The sequence below is a fragment of the Neodiprion lecontei genome, chromosome 6 (genome assembly GCF_021901455.1).
Source record: "Neodiprion lecontei isolate iyNeoLeco1 chromosome 6, iyNeoLeco1.1, whole genome shotgun sequence".
Lineage (NCBI taxonomy): Eukaryota > Metazoa > Arthropoda > Insecta > Hymenoptera > Diprionidae > Neodiprion > Neodiprion lecontei.
The window spans coordinates 469995-490804 of NC_060265.1; the positions used below are offsets into that span (position 1 = coordinate 469995).

The 20810-nt window shown below is 38.8% G+C and overlaps 5 protein-coding genes across 8 annotated transcripts; all 5 read right to left on the reverse strand.

The window, feature by feature from the left end:
• Positions 1-221: 221 nt before the first annotated feature.
• LOC107219510 (myrosinase 1) lies at positions 222-2982 on the reverse strand. Its single transcript, XM_015657756.2, has 8 exons — positions 2453-2982; positions 2292-2392; positions 2077-2210; positions 1676-2012; positions 1264-1600; positions 1040-1190; positions 715-956; positions 222-633 (listed from the first exon to the last, which is right to left on the reverse strand). Exons 1-8 carry the CDS (start codon positions 2497-2499, stop codon positions 495-497), a joined length of 1488 nt encoding a protein of 495 aa, XP_015513242.1. The 5' UTR covers positions 2500-2982; the 3' UTR covers positions 222-494.
• A 131-nt stretch (positions 2983-3113) lies between these two features.
• Positions 3114-6385, reverse strand: LOC107219525 (myrosinase 1). The gene is made up of 8 exons (XM_015657774.2): positions 6236-6385; positions 6070-6170; positions 5860-5993; positions 4581-4914; positions 4167-4503; positions 3934-4084; positions 3619-3860; positions 3114-3547 (listed from the first exon to the last, which is right to left on the reverse strand). Exons 1-8 carry the CDS (start codon positions 6301-6303, stop codon positions 3409-3411), a joined length of 1506 nt encoding a protein of 501 aa, XP_015513260.1. The 5' UTR covers positions 6304-6385; the 3' UTR covers positions 3114-3408.
• A 987-nt stretch (positions 6386-7372) lies between these two features.
• LOC107219675 (myrosinase 1) lies at positions 7373-9794 on the reverse strand. Of its 3 annotated transcripts, XR_006904818.1 has the most exons (9): positions 9660-9794; positions 9500-9600; positions 9288-9421; positions 8891-9224; positions 8478-8814; positions 8246-8396; positions 7916-8157; positions 7646-7841; positions 7373-7574 (listed from the first exon to the last, which is right to left on the reverse strand). XR_006904818.1 is itself a non-coding variant. In XM_015657976.2 (8 exons), the coding sequence occupies exons 1-8, from the start codon at positions 9704-9706 to the stop codon at positions 7700-7702; spliced, it is 1488 nt and encodes a 495-aa protein (XP_015513462.1). In that variant the 5' UTR covers positions 9707-9794; the 3' UTR covers positions 7373-7699. The 3 variants fall into 3 exon arrangements, 2 of the variants coding, with proteins under 2 accessions (XP_015513462.1, XP_015513472.1); XM_015657976.2 differs by having other exon boundaries at positions 7373-7841; XM_015657986.2 differs by having other exon boundaries at positions 7373-7841; positions 9500-9591; positions 9660-9778.
• A 556-nt stretch (positions 9795-10350) lies between these two features.
• Positions 10351-12860, reverse strand: LOC107219449 (myrosinase 1-like). Of its 2 annotated transcripts, none has more exons than XM_015657676.2 (8): positions 12707-12860; positions 12540-12643; positions 12328-12461; positions 11927-12260; positions 11503-11839; positions 11262-11412; positions 10933-11174; positions 10351-10828 (listed from the first exon to the last, which is right to left on the reverse strand). In XM_015657676.2, the coding sequence occupies exons 1-8, from the start codon at positions 12754-12756 to the stop codon at positions 10699-10701; spliced, it is 1482 nt and encodes a 493-aa protein (XP_015513162.1). In that variant the 5' UTR covers positions 12757-12860; the 3' UTR covers positions 10351-10698. The 2 variants fall into 2 exon arrangements, with proteins under 2 accessions (XP_015513162.1, XP_046598461.1); XM_046742505.1 differs by having other exon boundaries at positions 12540-12640; positions 12707-12826.
• A 5355-nt stretch (positions 12861-18215) lies between these two features.
• On the reverse strand, positions 18216-20756 carry LOC107219505 (myrosinase 1). Its single transcript, XM_015657748.2, has 8 exons — positions 20617-20756; positions 20442-20542; positions 20231-20364; positions 19820-20153; positions 19385-19724; positions 19144-19294; positions 18803-19044; positions 18216-18705 (listed from the first exon to the last, which is right to left on the reverse strand). The coding sequence occupies exons 1-8, from the start codon at positions 20667-20669 to the stop codon at positions 18543-18545; spliced, it is 1518 nt and encodes a 505-aa protein (XP_015513234.1). The 5' UTR covers positions 20670-20756; the 3' UTR covers positions 18216-18542.
• Positions 20757-20810: the final 54 nt, after the last annotated feature.

Here is a 20810-nt window from a genome sequence, read left to right on the forward strand (position 1 = left end):
TAAGTATTGTCGTGATACAAAAGATCATTTACCCTGCACCAGTTATATTATCAAATCCTCGGCATATTGATAATATTAAATTTATAATTTATAATTTTTGATAATGAATGCTTGGACCTTCCGTGTGTAATCTATTTATCTCAAAGTATTGGGAGAAAAAAGTTACTTTCGGTCGAGATTACCATACGTGGTAATTGACCAATGAAGATAATACAAACGAATCACTCTAGAAATGTATTCGTATCTCGCAAGACTCATTTCGCTTTTTGAATATCTTCTTGATGTCCGGTCACAAAGTCTGCTGTCTTACAATTAGTGAATAATAGTTATTTACACATCACGTATTCGTGTGAATATTCGACGTTAACAAATTATTCTAACTTCAATTGGTCAGTAAATGTTTGAAATACATCGATTATCACAGAACTCGGTAATAAATAACCTTCTTTCCAAATACGATCGTTCTTCAGTCAAGCTGCTTATCAACCAAATTCCTAACGTCTAGTACCGTTACTGGGAACATCCTGAAGTGTACGTGTACTGATGACTTCTTGCCACCATGACGTAGATAGTTTAGCTGATCTTGTTCTGTTTGAACTGTTGAAATCAACACTTATAATGCCGAATAATTCTCTGTAAATTAAAACAACCAAGGATGTGACCATATTGTAATATAATTCAGATAAATGTTCATATACAAGAAAATATACCCACGTGTAGCCAGCATTCCACTCAAAATTGTCAAGAAGGGACCAAATAGTGTATGCCACGACATTGCAGCCATCATCGTTGATGGCTGTGAGCATCTCGCTGACGTATTCGTAATAATAATTAATTCGTCGATAGTCTTCCAATTCGCCGGTGTCGGAATATCCGTTTTCAAATACATACAACGGTGGATTATTGTACTGGTCTCGAATCATACGCAAAACATTACCGAATCCTTCTGGCAATACCTGTGAACCAATTAAATTACTTCAGCGAAACCGAATTCAAGCGTCTTCAAATTCATAATTCTAATAGTTTTTCCAACACGTACGTATAACCATGAAGAACTACCAGCTGACCAGCTGGAATTGGTATTTTTAATTATGCCACTATCCCTGGTATATATGCCAAGCTCTTCGGCTGTGTCAAATATGGGCATACTTGACGTGTAGTGATTGAGACCAAAGAAGTCTGCTGTTCCACTGTAAAATAATTGCGCCGAAACGTTATTACTCAAGCACGTTAATTACGGCAAAGTTTTGACGGTATACGAACTTTATGTACTCTATCCAATCCTGTGAAAATTCGGGTAAACGTGAAAATGGGTAATTTTCGAGTGCACTGACATAGGCCACTCTCGTTTTCACAATTTCTGGATAGTCTCCGACATAAATGGGGTGCATAATCCAACCGCAATCGAACTGAAAGTGTCGTTCGATGGATTCTTCGGTTACGTTGTCCCCTGGCACCCAACCGGCACAGGGCGTCACTATTCCTATTTGGCCTTCTTGAATCGCACGGAATTCGTCATCGTACAGATGATACGCTGTCGCATGAGCTTTCAGAGTATTGTGAACGCACAGGTAATGGCCCATATTTTCTAATATTTTTCCTGAATTGAAATTCAATTACATCAGTACTTCGCACTGGGTTCTAACTCCCTTTTAATAACGAATAGTCATCGTACCTGGAGCTTTTTTAGTAGTCGAGTTGTATCCTTGTTCGCAATATACTTTTGGCTCGTTAATTGTGATGAAGGTTTTCACCATGGGTCCCAATTCTTCGAAAAGAATCCTGGCGTAATCGGTATACCACTCCACCATTAATTCGTTTGTCCATCCACCCAAATCTTCGAGAATCTGAGGATGGTCCCAGTGATATATTGTTACGATGGGCTCGATACCGTTTGCCACTAGTAACGTGGTCAGATTTTTGTAGTATTGAATTCCATCTTCACTGACTTCATTCGCAAAACCATTTGGAAGTACGCGTGACCAGCTGACCGAAAAACGGTAGAAATCCAACTGGAACGTTTAATTGTCGAATCAATTTCTTTTCACACATTATTCCGACTGTTTTGATGCTGACCCCTAGATTTTTCACCCACTGCACGTCTTCTTCGTATTTATGATAAGAGTCACAGGCCACATCTCCCGTACTTCCGTCTGCTATGTTTTCCGGTTTGTTGTGTGTGAACCAATCCCAAACATTTTCTCCTTTGTCTGTAATAAATTGATGTAACATTCTAGTTTATAATGAATAACAACCTGACATTGCCGTAGGTACAGAAGTTGAATACTCACCGCTGACATTCCAGGCCCCTTCTATTTGGTAAGATGCGGTTGCAGCACCAATGATAAAATTTTCCGGAAAACTAAGATTTGCACCTTGACACTCGTGTAGTCTGTGGAAATTTTAAAATTAGAATACTGTGCTAGGGTCAAAGAATATTGAAAAAACTTACTTTGTGAATATTACACAGCAAATAACAATTCTCCGTAATTCTTTCATGATTAGGCTGCGGTATCACATTGACAGTATGCAGCACACTCAATTCAACATTCGCATTTATAGGAGGGGCATTTAACTGGACCGATAGTGAAATTGTATATACATATATAATAGTATATATCGTATGTAAGCCAACTCTTGACATTGTCAACTCTTTGATAACCGTTGAATTCAGTCAATCACATTTTTTATAAGATAATGGGTATCATACCATCAGTTGCAACCATTTTTTCATACCGTACATTTATGAGAGCTTTGATGGTATCCAACAACTACCAGTACCAACGATATGGCATCACTACCTTTTTATTAGATTCATACTGTAATTCCGAAGCATTTATGACTCGTAGAATTTGCGGGACTCATTTTTACAATTATCTCTGTAACCCTGAGTTCAAATTCAGTACTGTAATTCTGCTGTTATCACCGTACACTGAAAAGGAGAAAATTTTTTCAGAAAAATACTAATTCAATCGCAATTGTCGTCTAAGATAGACGCGATTCTCTGTAGTTAATAGAATAGATCGCGGCTGTAAACAAAAAGTGCTGGAAAATTGAGTTTTGATATTGTCGTTTGTCCGTGTTATAGGAAACAGGTTATTAAAAAAATATTATCTGGTTCTAGAGATGATTCTCTCGTGATTTTATTCCACACTTTTGGTACGTCTTCTTCCTAGTAAATATTCGTCAAGCCTGAGGAACTGAGGCGCTGAACAAGAATCGGTTATTCATTCGTACCTGTCGCTCTGGATACATAAGAGCGTAATACCTATGAACATAAGCAATTCAGGTTCGACAAATCGTCTTTGCACATGACGAAACCAACACGTGTAACAAAGAGGCAAAGTAAAGATAAAAATCAGTGTAACTATTTTGTTAGTTGAGATGCATCGGTGCTCATCAAGTAGGCTAACGGGTACTGTTGGCAGTTGGAACACTTTGAAGTGTCCGAGTACTGATGACTTCTTGCCACCATGCCGTGGAAAGCTTTGCCGACCTTGTTCTGTCCGAACTGTCAAAGTCCACTCCGACGATGCCAAATAATTGTCTGTGAATTAACAGTATAAATATTTTGCTCAATTATGCCATGATGAAAAATTATCCTGAAAAAGTACTCACGTGTAACCAGCTGTCCATTCGAACTCGTCCAGAAGTGACCAAATTGTGTATCTCACAACGTTGCAGCCGTCATCCTGAAAGGCTGTGAGTAACTCGGTGATGTATTCGTAGTAATAACTGATCCTGCTGTAATCATCTGATTCCCCAGTGTCAGGATATCCGTTTTCCAGGACCCATACTGGAGGATTATTGTATTGGTCTCGAATCATGCGTAATAGGTTACCGAATCCGGCTGGTACAACCTGAAAATGGATTTAATCAGTACGGTCTTATAATCGGAAGTGTGTTTCATAGGATCGTTAAAAAGATAATTACGTGTAACCACGCAGCACTCCCAAGTGACCAACTTTCATTAATAGAAGCAATTATACCACTATCTATTGTATATATACCAAGATCCTCGTTCGAATCGAACACAGGCATGCGAGACGTGTAATGATTCAGGCCAAAGAAATCTGCGGTTCCACTGTTGAATTGAAACTTTCGTGAATCAATCTGCTTGAATAACTAACCACATTAATTGCCCAAGTATTTGATCAAATACTCACTTAATGTACTCTATCCAATCATCTGAAAATTCTGGCAATCGTGAGAATGGATAACCTTGGAGAGCGCTTATGTTGGCTATCCTAGTCTTCATTATTTCTGGGTAGTCCCCAACAAATATTGGATGCATTACCCAACCACAATTAAATTGAAAATATCTCTCAATGGAATCGTCAGTCACGTTGTCCCCTGCCACCCATCCATAACATTGTGCCACGATGCCTATTTGACCATTTTGTGTTGATCTATATTCATCGTCGTACATATGATATACTGTCGCGTGAGCTTTTAAGGAATTGTGCATGCATATATAGTGCCCCATGTTTTCCAACTCTTTACCTGTTTGAATATGTTACTGTAGAAGGCCGTCCATTACCTAATATATTATTCCAAGTTACTGGCGACGAGCACTTTACCTGGAGCAAAATAAGTGGTGTTGTATCCAACTGCACAGTAGGATTCAGGCTCGTTGATTGTGACGAAGGTTTTAACCAGGGGCCCCAGTTCTTCAAAAATGACTCTGGCATAGTCAGCGTACCACGTCACCATCAACTCGTTGGTCCATCCTCCCAAATCTTCAAGAATCTTTGGATGCTCCCAGTGATATATAGTTACGACTGGTTCGATACCGTTATCGATCAGAGCTTGGGTTAAATTTTTGTAATATTGCAGCCCATCCTCACTGACTTCGTTTGCAAAACCGTTTGGAAGTATGCGTGCCCAGCTTACCGAAAACCGGTAAAAATCCACCTGAAAGATTTATTCTTTGAAATATTTAATAGCAAAGTTATGTGGAGACGGCCGTCTCTTGACATTGTTTGCAACACAAGTTTGGTAGGTACCTCCCGAATGTCGAATGGAAGTACCTGGTTGCGTGTTATTCGCCTTTCTCAAGTGTTAAAGCACAGCTTGAGTTCCGCTTCCTGAGATTAATCATTAAACACTAGCACCGAGACAATTCTCGTGGCTAAGACTGGAGTTCAGATTACATTTTCCAATATCGATTCATTTGATGAAGATATGTATACAATGTTGAATGTGATGCACAGAAGTTTGGTAGTCTAAAGACAATGAAATGGTTTAAGTAATGTTTGACCAGCAGATAGTAAATGAGCGAACGGGTGTTTGGGTAAAGAGGAATTTAGGTGGGTAAGTCAGAAGGTGGTCTGCAGCCTGGCCGTCGATTTTTACAAGCCTGCAGCCAAGGAGTCCAGCACTTGATTTACCGTATAGTCCGTTGGGTGTTCTGGCGGGAAAGATCACGGCAATTCTCTCCTGTCCCAGGCTGGTGAACACGTGGATCCCTTTTTCACTCCAGGAACAAGGCGCGAACGAGCTTGTGAGCCGGCCTTAGTGAGAACTTTTGTCAGCCGCCTCGTCGACGTTGACTGGTTTTCGGCAGTCAAGGTTTTCCGTAGGTCAAGCCGATCAGCATGTCACGGTGCAATTTTGACTTTGGTGGAAGTTATTGAGCAATCGGGCACTATACACTCTTGGCATGGCAGTGCTCAACCAGGCGCAAGTTCGGTAACTTAAATGGACCACCTTCCAACTCACCTGCTAAAGTTGGCCCTGATTGCCCATAGAATTCGTTGACGCGGCACAGGGATGATTGGGACATCCGCGGTCGCTTGGTGATGGAACTGGAGGCTCGATTGTAACAGTACATCGGTGATCACAAGTATTTAAACTTACTCCCAGCTCTTTCAGCCACTGTATGTCTTCTTCATATTTATGGTAGGAATCGCAGGCTATATCTCCATTACTTTCATCTGCGATGTTTTCCGGATAGCTGTGTGTGTACCAATCCCAAATACTTTCTGCCTTATCTAGATTCATGGCACAAAAAAACATTATGCGTGAAAAACAGTTTTGAATTCCCGAAAACAAATACCGAATACTTACCACTTACGTTCCAGGCTCCTTCTATTTGGTAGGATGAGGTGGCAACACCAATTGTGAAATTCCCAGGAAAACTGAGATTAGCGGCTTGGCATTCTTTTAACCTGGGAAAACTGCCAGATTGAAAGACTTCATCTTAATTAGGACATAATGCAGTAATTGCTCTTACCCTGTGAAGATTATACAGCAAATCACAATTTTCCACGTATGTTTCATTATTGAAATGTAATGTTCCATCAATAGAATTCAAGATGATTATTCGTTAGCAAATGGCTCGTTTCCTTGAGTTCAAAATGTTTTCATTAACACTTGGAAATTCCCCTCCCCAAGTTTTCCATCTTATCAGTACCAAAATTGACACCATTAATCACATAAGGCGTTAAAATTTGTCGACTTAAATGGCAACTGATTGCTATCATATATATCTCTATACTTCGCTAGAAATCATTTTATATCACTGTTGTTATCTGGGAATCGATACTGAATGTGAGAACTCAATATAGTTTTTGCATAAATGATAAATGTCAAAAATGTTGTGTGATAAATCGGCCTGTCAAATGTTATCGTCAAACGGCCGTGAGTGATGATTAATTTTTGTGACAAAGAAGTATCACACTTGATAAATAGTATAAGCTTCAAGATTTCTGCATCTGCGAAAATGAATTGAAGTTCGTTTAGAAAGAAAATACCGCCACCTGATAATTAAATAAGGTATGACGAACATACTCGTCCAGTGAAACTTTGCTGTCAGGTTGATCGTTCCGAAGTTCCGGCTTGGTAAAGTATTAATTTGTCAAAAAACAAACTTTGAATTAGTCTTAAAAATAAAATAATAAATATCACCCCTACATATTCGAACGAGGAACAAAAAGGTTCGGCAAGACATTGTCCTCTGAATGATTGTCCCGTGCTACAGCATGATAAAGTTCAGTTTTGCAGATGCAGAAATCTTAACCACGGTGAAAATAGTTCGTAATCCTGTATGAATAAGAATGGAGTCAAAGCCTTCCGAGTGATGGCTTTATTTAAAATCATTCATTTAACGTCAAAACCGTGCCGCTTTACTGGCATTATCTGTATAATCTAATCAGGTATTTAAAACGTAAGGATTGTAGTAGTGCAGTAAAGACTTATTGTTAGGCCAAGCCGCTTTCGCTAACGATTTGTGCGTAAAAGTTCACTGAAATCTATCTCTCTTGAAGCTTCGAATTTGGTCAGTTAGATAGAAATTGATCTTGAAAAATTTAGAACATTGAAAGAAATAAAGGATGCAGAAAGGGAAAAATTTTTGATTCGAAAAAAAGTATTTTCGAGTAAATTCCTCAGAAGCATAAGTGTGAAGTCTGATGCTGGTGATGGATTGATTTTTTTATTTTTACGTAATAATTGATCAGTTGAGTTAAATTGGACTCGAAAAAACATTCGTCACTTGGCACGTTTTTACGAGAGAGCAGAGGGAGCAGGCGTCCAGCGGGCGTTGATATTTATTTGCGCTTCGTCGCGCTAGGCTAAAGCCATGACATTTTTACATCTAAATGCTTACATTTGAAGATCATACGACACAACTCTCACCACTTACATTTATATATATGATATATTCATGCCAAGGGATCATGCACGATGATAAATTTGCCTAACGGCGAGTACTATTCGCGGTTGGAACCGCCTGAAGTTCTCGCGTGCTAAGTACGTCTTGCCACCAGGTAGCGGAGAGCTTGGTCGATCTTGTTCTGTTGGAACTGTCAAAGTCCACTTGGTGAACACCGAACAGTTTTCTGCAAATTGAAAATATGTAAGAAATAGATGTGGCCTAGGTTACTCTTCAAAATAAACCGAATACTAAACTCACGTGTAACCATCAGCCCATTCAAAATTGTCGAGGAGTGACCAAATCGTGTAACCTTCAATGTTGCAGCCATCGTCGTTGATGGCTGAGAGTACTACGCTGAGGTGATCATAATAGTAGCTGATTCGATCGTAATCGTCAGATTCACCTTCGTCGGAATATCCATTTTCCATAATCCATACCGGCGGGTTGCTGTACGTATCCCTAATCATTTGTAGCAGATTGCCCAATCCCTCTGGTACTACCTATGTATTAATTACATTCATTTAATGGCATGATGTCAATTACCCAAGGAATCGCAATACAATAATCCACAAATCCATTGATATTTACATATAACCAATCCGAAGCTCCAACTGACCAACTGCTGTTAACATTTTCGATTACACCACTGTCTATGGTGTATATACCAAGGTCCTCATCTGAATCGAATACAGGTAACCGAGAGGTGTAGTAATTAAGACCGAAGAAATCTGCCGTCCCACTGTGGAATAAAATCGCTACTAGGTCATGTCTTCCGCCTAAATGACGAATAATCGTATATGACAGAGTATTCGATACGTACTTGATGTACTCTACCCAATCGTCCGAAAATTCCGGAAGACGCGAGAATGGATAACCTTCGAGCGCACTGATGTTGGCTATTCTAGTTTTCATGATTTCCGGATAGTCCCCAGCGAAAATCGGATGCACTACCCAACCACAATTGAATAGGAAATACTGCTCTATGGTTTCGTCGGTTACGTTGTCACCCGAGACCCATCCTCTGCAGTATGCGACTAAACCTACTTCACCGTTTTGGGTTGCTCGGAATTCGTCGTCGTATATGTGATAAGCTGTAGCGTGGGCTTTCAAGGTGTTGTGTATGCAAATGTAGTGCCCCATATTTTCCAAAATTTTTGCTGTACAAAAATCATACTGCGGTAAGTTCCTCTGAAAATAATAATCACCAATGTTATTGATCACGAGCTCTCATACCTGGAGCAAAGCGAGTTGCGTTATATCCATTTAGGCAGTAGGACGTGGGCTCGTTGATTGTAATGAATCGCTTAACGTAGGGCCCCAATTCTTCGAAAATTATTCGAGCGTAGTCGGCGTACCACGTCACCATCAACTCGTTGGTCCATCCGCCCAACTCCTCAAGAATCTCCGGATGGTCCCAGTGATATAGTGTTACGACTGGCTCGATATCGTTAGCGATTAGCAATTGGCTGAGATTTTTGTAGTACTGAATCCCATCCTCGCTGACTTCGTTTGCGAAACCATTTGGCAGTACGCGTGACCAGCTGATTGAAAACCGATAGAAGTCGACCTGGAAAAGTGATCGTTAAAAGAGAGTTCTTGAATTGCTTATACTGCGCGTATCGAAACTTACGCCCATATTCTTTAACAGCGCCACGTCTACTTCGTACTGATTATAAGAGTCGCAAGCCACGTCTCCATTACTTCCGTCTGCTATACTATCGGGGTAATTGTGGGTGAACCAATCCCAAACATTTTCTCCCTTATCTGTAACGATGCAGATGATCGAATAATTTGGTAGAAAAATTATTACCAAGATTTATTATGGAAAAGCTTAGTAGTTACCGCTGGTATTCCATGCTCCTTCTATTTGATAGGATGCTGTTGCAGCGCCGATTGAAAAATTGCTGGGAAAAGTGAGATTTGCCGCCTGACATCTGGAAATTCTATGAAAAGTGCCGGAATTAAAACCATGTCCCAAATTGAACAATATCACATAACTTACTCCGTAAGAATTACACAGCATATGACACTTATCCACAAATATTTCATTGTGAAAATTGTGGAGACCTCTCGCGGTGTCTCAACAGGTTAGTAATCGGCGAATGGCTTGTTTTCGACACCCACTGGGTTTTATTATCACATAAATTTGGCCCTATCATGTTGTGTAATATTATCATTCTAACATCAATAAAACTTTTCAAAGATTAACTGATCGGTCATCTCAAGTGGCTGTAGATGGTAATCTCGCTTTCTTACTCGTGCCGCGAAGAGCCACCTAATTGACGTCATATAGTCAACGGTTCCTCATTTCAAACTGTAGCACCTTGCCATTGCCAATTACTACTTTAATATCGTGAGTGTTATTGTACCCGCATCGCAACATTGGATCCGGTTAATAACTTATTGCCGGTATTAAGTGTTAAACGTATTTCAGTGTTCGAGAACGGGTTGAGTTATTTATCACTGCACGAGAAAAATAAGAGTAGCACAACGTTCGGCAATGACAGACTGTAAAAGATATTTCGACGAACTGAATGTCGGTAAACTTGTGCGAAGGAAACGCGTGTCAAGTTAGATGGGTATCTAGTTTCCGATTGTTTTTCGAGTATCATGCAAGCAGTATTTCCACCACAATTATTATACGAATAAATGAATAACATGGAATCCTGACTCCGAGCATATATAATTTTTTATTTTACATTTTAAACCTAGTTTTAGATTAAGTATTCTTTATTTTCCAGTCGTAATGAATGCAAACTTCATCAACTCGCTGAAATTATTACAAAAACATGTACCATACAGGTTTTTAAGTTTTATTCGTGCGTTCTATTGATACGGCTTATACCGGTTTGCGGCTGCATTTAAGATAAGGTAAAACATCTGAACGGAAACATGCAGAGTTTTATTTAATTTGAATTGCGTCTAAATGAATAAAATATTTCAAGCAAACGTGACGCATTCGAGAATAAGTGCCGCCGTTGAAAGATGACATTGCAGGTCGTGCACTGTCCGTAGTTTCAAAATTTCATTGACGGTGAGTGTTATACACTGGTAGGAACATCTTGAACCGTTCGTGTCTGCATGACTGATTTCCACCAGGATGTTGATAATTTTGATGATCTAGCCCGATCTGGATCGGTGAAGTTCACACTGACGATACCGAAATTTACTCTGAAAGTAAAAGGTCATTTAATCTTCAGTTACACGCTTAGACCAGAGCGGCGAACGCTTCTATCATATTCCAATAAACAAGCATGTTTTTTTTATTGACTTACGTATATCCATCCGACCATTCGAAATTATCCAGTAGACTCCAAGCGGTATACCTAACAACATTGCAGCTGTCGTTCTGAATGACCGATAATAGCTCCGTCATGTAACCATTGTAGTAAGTGATCCGAGCATAATCGTTCAGCTCTCCAAGATCGCAGTACCCATTTTCGTATACGTGAACTGGGGGATTATCGTACTCGTCTCTGATCATGCGCAGTAAATTGCCGAATCCTTCGGGTGTATCCTGAATGATCAATCAGTTAATTCTATCGTATTGTCCCAATGAGTGCTTTATGCTCAATCGGGCCTGTTTTTCATATTCAACACTTACATACATCCAGGAAAGACTGCCATGCGGGTAGCTCGTATTTACAGATTTTATAATACCACTGTCGATATTATATATACCAGACTCTTCGTCTGGATCAGCACTTACGACGTAAGATGTGTAGTGATTCAAACCGAAGAAGTCGGCTGTTCCACTGCAAGATGGTGAGAAATAAGCTTATAGGTATCTTACGGATGCGATCATTTGGAGTCTTATTTAAAGTGATGTTTAACGGGATACGAACTTGATGTACTCCACCCACTCATCCGAAAATTCCGGCAGACGCGAAAAGGGGTAACCTTCGAGTTCGCTGATCATGGCTATTCTTGTTTTCAAGATTTCTGGGTAATCTCCGACGAACAGGGGATGCGCGACCCAACCGCAATTGAACTGAAAAGCTTGGTTGATCAAAGTCGCGTTACTGTCATCATTCGAGAACCATCCATCGCAAGCAGTTGTTAGGCCTATTTGACCCTGTTGTTCTGATCTAAATTCGTCGTTGTACATGTGGTAGACTGTCGCGTGAGCCTTTAATGTGTTGTGAATGCATATGTAATGCCCCATGTTCTCCAATATCTTCCCTGAATTGAAATATTGTTTTGTAAAAATTGAGTTTTCATCACATCGTTCACCCAGTTATAAGACAATGAATCGAGTTCATCAGAGACCTGGAGAATGTCTTGTGCTGTTGTACCCATTGGAGCAATAAACCGAAGGCTCGTTGATCGTGATAAATGTTTTTACGAGAGGTCCAAGTTCCTCGAAAATAACTCTTGCATAATCTGCGAACCACTCCACCATAAGTTCATTTGTCCATCCTCCCAACTCTTCCAAGATCAGCGGATGATCCCAGTGATAAATGGACACAACTGGTTCGATGTCGTTGGCCAAGAGTTCTTCAGTCAAATTTTTGTAATACTGAATCCCCTCCTCACTGATCTCATTTGCGAACCCGTTTGGAAGCACGCGAGACCAACTGATCGAGAATCGATAAAAATCAAACTGGAAAACGAATTACGCATTAATTGGATGTGAGTTAAATTACGCATGCTGCAACTGATAGACTCACTCCTATATCTTTCAGTATCTGCACATCCTCCTTGTAATTGTAGTAAGAATTGCAGGCAATGTCCCCGTTGCTTCCATCTGCGATATTCTCGGGATAGTTGTGTGTCCACCAGTCCCAGATGTTTTCACCCTTGTCTAAAATGATTTATTTTTTAGTATCATGGATTTGAAACGCTTGTATTCAGGAGATGAAGACACAGAAATTTATCTCACCGCTAATGTTCCACGCTCCTTCTATCTGGTAGGATGAGGTTGCTGACCCGAGAGTGAAATTCTCGGGAAATGTGAGATTTGTGACTTGCGCCTCAGGCACTCTACTGGCAATCAGACAATTGGGTTAGACGAATTGTACTTATTGTGACTTTATTCACGAAACTTACCTGCAAATGAGTATCGCACAGATGACAACAATATTCACGAACCCCTTCATGACGAAACTCCCGGATGGCAATCCTCAGTAATTTGCAACTTATATTCGTAAATGCTAAACCCCCACTGAAGTTGCCACAAGGGACATCGACTCTCATAAAATGTAATCCAATATTTTTAGCAAATATCTCAGATTAACTTATCGCGTGCCATATAGTTAATATGGCTCGATTTCCATCGATTAAAATGTTAAGTTGAATTATGGCACCCATGTGACACAGGCTTATTTTTTCATGAGGCACGTATGCAGTTCAACCAATTATATCACCTGTAGTTGCTAAAGTTTAACGGTATATTCGTCACGACTTGACATATTTTCGTATTCCTTGCTGTGCCTGGAAGAAAATGGTACGACCAAGTGACAACTATCCCATGCCTAGATGAAGCGGCATTGCTATATCGTCTTTTACTTAATAATATAGTTAATTGACTATGAAATGGTGATATTTTTCTCACTCTAAGACAGGTTCATTTACTAATTGAAACATAGGTATAAATATTATAAATTGTCGAGTGTAAAGTCTGGTAAATTTTTGTATTCATCATTCGAAAAAACAAACTGCTCCAAAATGCTCTGTGAACAGAGGTACATTTTGAACTTGACTCACGTAGTCTTTCAGCAACCAATCACAGCCCGTCGAGCCCGGGCCCCAGCAGCTGCTGGCAGATGCCAATAAGCTTACTTTCTCGTATCTGTGTCCATGCATAAGACTTCTTTGTCACGCTCATTTGATGCTCATAAAATCTTTATTCGTGTCAGGTAATTATTTAAAACCGTCGTATTCATCAGGATTTTTGCACATATTTACAATATTAATTAATAAATCTGCTATGAAGACTACAAAGTCCCTAAAGTAAATTTTTCGAATATGTTAATAAAAAATTTGGGACAGTCGCGTCATACGTCAGAATTGTCCAAATGGTCTGGGATTTTTACTTTTGGATTCTATATAAATGCTAAATTACCAAATTAAAAAAATTCCAAAGTACATAAAGACTATGTTTTGGTATTAATAATTTGCTAATCTCATGTGCTGCGCATTAGCGCAACAACAGCAGACGCCCTTTCAGACTCTCGATTACAGTTTCACTAACATTGATATAGTACTGGTTTTTATAATTTCATATTGCCTAAAATACCTTGCCCGTATTCGTCACTAGCTCTTGGGCTATCGGTTAAATTTACTTGTTTTAAGAATCATTCTTCCTTTTCTCTCGGTATTTCTCTTCTGCTTTAAGTTTTACAAAGTAGTTTCTTTCTCTCGAATTGGTGTATGTGAAGTTTTTCTCAATAGACTATAAACCTTTTTGGAAAGCACTCAGAGAGAGAGAGAGAGAGAGAGAGAGAGAGAGAGAGAGAGAGAGAGAGAGAGAGAGAGAGAGAGAGAGAGAGAGAGAGAGAGAGAGAGCGAGAGAGAGATGGCAGGACGCACGTCAAGTTTTGCCGATCAAGGGTTATTTTGGTTTTGGCGATGACATTGGAATCGTTACATTATTGTGGGATAATCCATTGTTATATATCTCAATTAGTTACAAAATCTTATCTTGTACGCATACTGTATTATTTCAGGAAATACTGTTAGCATTGTCTACGTAAGTTTGATACTCATTTCACAAAAGCATACAGTTATTAACAATGATCAAGACGGTTTTTGTTGCGATTAATTAAATTACACACTTTTTCGTACCTTACATGGATATCTGTCAACATAAAAATATTAAACATATTTCATTGCAGCGGAATATGTTTAAAAAAACGGCGTGAAAAGTTGATAACTTACGAATAATGAATATTCTTACATTTAATATTAACATAAAAATCAAAAATCAATTTTTCCAGTCAGTTAGTGTCACTCCTTCCCTTATTGAGACATCCGATTGCCACGATAGAATAATAAGTTGAGCTTGCACCGCTGTCAAGTTCTTCTATATTACTTTTCAATAAAAAAATTAATAAAACTCATTGTCAGTCACGAAAATCTTCAGATACTACCCTGAATGATACCCTGATACAACATATTTGTTTCAAGCCAATTGCGATAAGAATTAAGTTTTATTTTTTGTGTCGCGCATTACTCAAGCACAGAGTGGAATATTTTCAGTGAGTCGCAACGATTCTTAAGTCAATCGAGCTTTTACGCCAAGTTAATCCATCGATGGTTGTGGTTAATAAAAGTAACGTTTGATTGCACTTGTGTAATGAAAAATGTACAAAGCAATCATATCAATGAAGTCCAACGAAGTTGGACCTAGCTCTTCGTCGCTGCCACGATAAACTCTGACATCAGATTTTACGTTATTTTGCAGACACAAATATAATCTTCTGTTCCCCAGTTTCTAGCTTGATTCTAAGAAGAAATGTCAATATCGAAAAAGCATTGGAATAATCGGTTGTACTCTACTTTACAAACTTAAAATAAGACTTTTCAGCAAATACTTGGGACTGTTAACGTGAACGAAACATCGTAATTCCCAGCTCGTGCCTAATTCCTTAATTCATCACACATCGTCTTTGTATTCTGTTCTACAAATTACAGGCAAGATCTTGCAAAAACTTTAATATAATGGGCATCAGCTATAATAAATTGGATTTGTCGAATTTTATGAGTGTCTATTGCTTTTCTTATTCATATATTTCAGCAATACAATTCGATCAAAGTCAAGATTCAATCAAAATCCTTTATTTTATATTGATTCTCTAACAGTGCCCCAAAGATCGACACAACCTCACCCACTACTAAATTTTTTTGGACCATGTTTTAATTTGTTCCGTTAGTTTTTTTTAGCGTTTTTATCGGGATTTTGACCTAAGTTTAGTGTGAGAACTGTATGGAATCAAGTACCACCCAATTATCGAATACTGTTGGAGCGATTCTTTACATGTCATCAGTCAATGTAACTCGGTTGTCAAAAGTATTTCACCGCAGAGTCAAAATTCAACTAAATGGATTCCATTCTCCCATTCCTTTCACAATTTTTCAGTCATCCCAGCTGTAAAACGATATAATGCGTTGTTCAGCGTTAGCCAGTAATGCGTTGCAATAAAAGTTCATACAAGGATGCGATTTATGGTAAAAAATATTACAGATAATCTGAAATACAGATAATACTGATCTTTGGCTAATCATACAGCTGATGATAACAGTAATCCAAGAATTTTTCACGGTTACCGTAAATCCGAATAGATCAGTGAAATAATTATTATTCAATGGAGGGCAATAATTCAATATATGCTACATTTTAATGATCCGTATCGCAGGAAGTAATTGCAACGGAACCATAATCTTATAATTATAAAATTTATAAAATGATGGAACGTTACAAGCGTCGGAAAACGTCAAATGATGAAGTTGGGAATCAGGTTTACGCGACGACCACAAGTAATAAAACATACAATAATGGTCATATTCTACAGTTATTGAAACACGCCCCAAGATATCGGCTGATATTTATGGTTAAGCCTTATAAATACACATCTGCTCGCAATCAAAGATATACGTATATGCGGCGCATTAATCACGCACCGTATATACGTAAATATAAGAATTTTTATCTTATGCAGCATGGTATACAAAACCGTTACATAACCGTCATATACGTGTATTAATTGTAAACCTGAACATAGTCCCACCTTTCTTACGTAAGAGGATTGAATCTTACTCTGGGATAATTTCGCTGATACGTGACGTCGAAATCGTGATGAACCTTCAATTGGTACAATCATATCGATGTATAATATAATCCCACTGTTATACAATGGTGCTGAGAAGAATATGTAACAAACAACACTTCGTATCAAAGGTCACTTATTATTAGTACCGGTAATAATACTTGATAAAATTCTGGAGCTGACTATGACGTGCAGGAATATTTACATTTCACGTTTCTTATCTGATTTTCCCGATTTCGATTAAGGGATATTGAACAATACGAGATGAATCAATTTGGTGCGATTGCAGGCTATCTGCAGTTCGATCAAACATGATTTTCACTTGATAACTGGGCGCTGATCGCAATCCTAAAACGTGAGAAATTGGTTTTGATTAATAAGCAGGTGATAAAAAGTGATAGATAAAAAATGTCAAGCACTCTTAGACATCACTATCAGGTATAACATTTGTGGTTCAACATGTGTTTTGATGTCGTATTCACTGTACATGATATATTTAAAAGTATGCAGTATGCCAGATACCGACTTTGACAATTTCCTATATTTCCGCCAATCTATCGATATCCAAAATTGTACGTTAGCTACTAATTTTGGGGGAACTTTGTCGTTAACGAACGAAGTCCAGTTCAATCTGTGCGATAGTTTGCAGGGCAGCATAAAATTAGTATTATGTATTTCAAATCTATCAAGTTTCTAAGAAATTATTAAAATATTGTAGAAATACTCAATTCATTACCGTGTACGCAATTTCCTCAGTTCTGAACTCGTGGTGAAAATGCAAAAAATATTTCCGCTGCTGTGCATACTGGTTGCTGGGCTTTCGTACCAAAAAAATTACATTAGATTTCAAAACATGAGAGTCTCTGCATAAAAGTTCAGTTTTCGAATACATATTTGCATAGAGATCGAATGACATAATTTCAAACGGTTTACTACAGTTAACAATGACTCTTAAAATAGAAGCCTAACGACGTAAAAAAGTATCAATATAGTTAAAGTACAAAAATGAGGCTTCGGTTATGCTTCAGATGTTTTTCTTCAATGACTGGAATAAAAAATATCAGTTCTATAAAATTAATATATCTGTTATTTCACGAGATCTCGATCAAGATCGAAAGATCATGTTTCAAATCTCTTTATCACTATCTTACACAAACATTGTACACAGCGCCCATCATTTTGTAATTTTTTTTAACCGAACGTGTCTGAAATATGATTAAGATCGTTATTTCGAAGGGCCTATTCGAATCGCCCTAGAGAATTCAAAAAAATTCAGCAAACCGTAACAAAATCTTGGAGCCCTAACAGAAGTGGGATATTACATAACAGCAAAGGTGAAATTGTAAATTGATGTCCATAAAAAATATAATACAAATAATCCATCTTTTAATAGTACGCTAATAAATTATAGCTCATTTTTCAGCATTATTAGAAGATGGATTATTTGCATTTTCTCTGATATCTACAATTTTCAAGCGTAACCTCTGCAGTTATGAAACGTTCAGCTTTTACCACGGCTGAAAAATATCTATATGTTTCAAGTGAATAGATTCCGGCTGTACAGTAAATGGAATTCATTTTTTGTATGGGTAATTGGAGGTTTGACTTTCGGCGGTGGCTTCTGTATAAAAATTGTGGAGTAGATCTGAAACGGTGACTTTTCGATCTTAACCAAGACCTCGTAGAATGCCTTGTATATGATAATAAATCACTAGTAGCATTTTATGGTAATGGAATATAATTTTTATAATCATTACAGAATTAAATAATAGTAAGATTATTCTTTTCGGTTCGTGAAAATATACGCGATTAGAATTTAGAATAGAAATGATTGTGGATTCGCGTGTACATTGTATAATACAATAATCGCAACATTTGGTAAAGAACATTTGGTGATTGTATGTGGCAATGAAGATATAAAAATGAAAAGTTCAAATCAGTAAGCATGTATTGATATGTACTAAGCGGTCGACGCGTGTTCTGTTAATTGTAAATTTTTTCACAATAACTGGCTAATGATATTATGCGCTATTTTAATCCAAGGAACTTTCTGTGCGGCACGAAGGTAATTTTCTACCATTTTCAGCTACAGTAAGTTGTGAATGGATATTCTCTAATTATTTTTGCCATGGTAATAGGGTTCTAGTAGCAGCGGTGTTCGTCGGGACAGCCTGAAGCTTACGTTTGGAAAGAACTTTGGCCCACCAAGACTGTGAAATTTTTGCGGTTCGGTTGGTATCGGCATCGTCAAACTCTACATGGGTAATTCCAAATCGTTCCCTGTCGGAAAAGACGAGTGACAATTAGAATATTCATTTCGAACAAAAGTTTCATGACTTTTTAAACGTGAAAGAATGAAGGCCGAAGGTCGACTTACGTATAACCAGCTTGCCATTCGAAATTGTCCAAGATACTCCAAACGGCGTAACCCTCAACGTTGCACCCGTCTCGTTTAATGGCTATCAGCATTTCTCTCAGGTATTCGTAATAATAGCTGACGCGGTTGTAGTCGTCAAGTTCCCCGGTATCGGAGTAGCCATTCTCTGTAACCCACACTGAAGGATTGTTGTATTCATCTCTGATTTTACGAAGTAGGTAACCAAATCCTGAAGGATTCACCTGCAATGGTAACGTGCGAGCGCATATACATACACATTCACATCCCAGTAATCATATTTGAATGGAAAATGCGAAATTGAAATTTGAGGATACACTCACGTAAAACCAATTCGAAGCTGTTGCAGCCCAACTAGAATCCACGGTTACTATCAAACCGTGATCGTAAGTGTAAATTCCTTGCTCTTCACCAGAGTCAGGGTAAACGAGTTTGGATGTGTAGTGATTAATACCAAAGTAATCATTTGTTCCGCTACAAGAATTATTACAAAACGATAATATAATGTATTGAAATGAGTGAGGTTTGTAGCAAGGATCGCGGTAGTCTATTTGAAAAACTCACTTGATGATGGCTATCCACTCATCTGAGAATTCTGGAAGTCGTGATCTCGGATAGCCTTGGTATTCACTAACCAAAGCCACTCTAGTCTTCATGATGTCCGGATAATCTCCATGGTATATTGGGTGAGCCATCCATCCGCAAGTGAATTGAAACGCAGTCTCAGCTTCTGCCTCATAACTGGAGTTGTACGGTAAGTATGCCATAAGAGGCAGTACTATGCCAACTTCACCACCCTGGGTTTCACGGAACTTTTCGTCGTACAGTCGGAAAGTTTTTCCATGAGCCTTCAGAACGTTGTGTCCGCAAAGATATTTGCCGATACTATTAGGTATCTCTTTCGCTGAAAGAGCGTATCAATCGGGCCTTAAATAAGAATCCGATACGAGGACCTGCGCCGTTTCTTATTTGTGAAAAAGATTATAGACTTCTCATCACCTGGTGCTTTTGAGACTCCATCATAACCGCCCTCGCAGAAGGCATCTGGCTCGTTGATGGTTATCCATCGTTTCACACTGTCACCTAGTGCTTCGAAGAGAATCTCAGCGTAAGCCACGAACCAGTCCACTATCAGTTCATTTGTCCATCCTCCCATCTCCTCTATAACTTGCGGATGATCCCAGTGATATATTGTCACGACAGGCTCGATGCCGTTCGCTACCAACGCTGCGGTCAAGTTTTTGTAATACTGTAAACCGTCTTCGCTAATCACGTTAGCGAAGCCAGTTGGAAGGACGCGTGACCAGCTGACGGAGAATCTATAGAAGTCGAACTGGAAAAAAATGGTAATACGGAGATGTTGATTCGGTTTCGTGCAATTTTTCAAATTGAAATCTTAAAAGAACCAACTCCGAGTGTTTTAATCAAGTCTGCGTCCTCTTGGTACTTGTAGTACGAATCGCAGGCGACGTCGCCATTGCGTCCATCGGTTATTAAGTCGGGACGGTTGTGCGTGAGATAATCCCACACGTTTTCACCTTTGTCTGTAATCATTGGAATGGGAAATCAGAATAAGATTCAATTTCCCTGTAACACATCGGCACAATGTTTTGACCCTCACCGCTAACATTCCAGGCTCCTTCGACTTGATACGACGCACTTGCAGTCCCCAAGCTAAATCCACTCGGGAAAGTAAGTTTCACGACATCGCAGCAGGATATCCTGTGGGAATTCAGTAGTTGGAAAAATAATAGTGATTACAATTTTCCGAAGCAAAAGTTTCAGCAAATACATACTTTGTAATAAGCGCACAGGTGATGATGGTCACCGCGATTACGAAACGCGCCATTGTATTAATGAAGCGTGTGACTACTTCCCTCTACCTTGGTCGATCAGTGATAGCCTTTTAGAATAATAATTCGAGCCTTATATCCCACTCAGATAGATATCTTTTATGTTAAGCCGATATGTCCGGTATCGCCGTATCGGT

Coding starts and splice junctions, on each gene's coding strand:
- LOC107219510 (XM_015657756.2), bottom strand. CDS start 2,499: ATGAAAGAATTACGGAGAATTGTTATTTGCTGTGTAATATTCACAAA. Junction 2,211..2,291: donor AGGGGCCTGGAATGTCAGCG/GTGAGTATTCAA, acceptor AATTTATTACAG/ACAAAGGAGAAAATGTTTGG. Junction 1,601..1,675: donor GACTACTAAAAAAGCTCCAG/GTACGATGACTA, acceptor ATTTCAATTCAG/GAAAAATATTAGAAAATATG.
- LOC107219525 (XM_015657774.2), bottom strand. CDS start 6,303: ATGGAACATTACATTTCAATAATGAAACATACGTGGAAAATTGTGATT. Junction 4,504..4,580: donor CACCACTTATTTTGCTCCAG/GTAAAGTGCTCG, acceptor ATATTCAAACAG/GTAAAGAGTTGGAAAACATG. Junction 3,548..3,618: donor GAATGGACAGCTGGTTACAC/GTGAGTACTTTT, acceptor GTTAATTCACAG/ACAATTATTTGGCATCGTCG.
- LOC107219675 (XM_015657976.2), bottom strand. CDS start 9,706: ATGAAATATTTGTGGATAAGTGTCATATGCTGTGTAATTCTTACGGA. Junction 9,422..9,499: donor AGGAGCATGGAATACCAGCG/GTAACTACTAAG, acceptor GCATCGTTACAG/ATAAGGGAGAAAATGTTTGG. Junction 7,842..7,915: donor GAATGGGCTGATGGTTACAC/GTGAGTTTAGTA, acceptor TTCAATTTGCAG/AAAACTGTTCGGTGTTCACC.
- LOC107219449 (XM_015657676.2), bottom strand. CDS start 12,756: ATGAAGGGGTTCGTGAATATTGTTGTCATCTGTGCGATACTCATTTGC. Junction 11,840..11,926: donor CAGCACAAGACATTCTCCAG/GTCTCTGATGAA, acceptor ATTTCAATTCAG/GGAAGATATTGGAGAACATG. Junction 11,413..11,502: donor GAGTGGGTGGAGTACATCAA/GTTCGTATCCCG, acceptor ACCATCTTGCAG/TGGAACAGCCGACTTCTTCG.
- LOC107219505 (XM_015657748.2), bottom strand. CDS start 20,669: ATGGCGCGTTTCGTAATCGCGGTGACCATCATCACCTGTGCGCTTATT. Junction 20,154..20,230: donor ACTTGATTAAAACACTCGGA/GTTGGTTCTTTT, acceptor ATTTTTTTCCAG/TTCGACTTCTATAGATTCTC. Junction 19,045..19,143: donor CAGCTTCGAATTGGTTTTAC/GTGAGTGTATCC, acceptor TTACCATTGCAG/GTGAATCCTTCAGGATTTGG.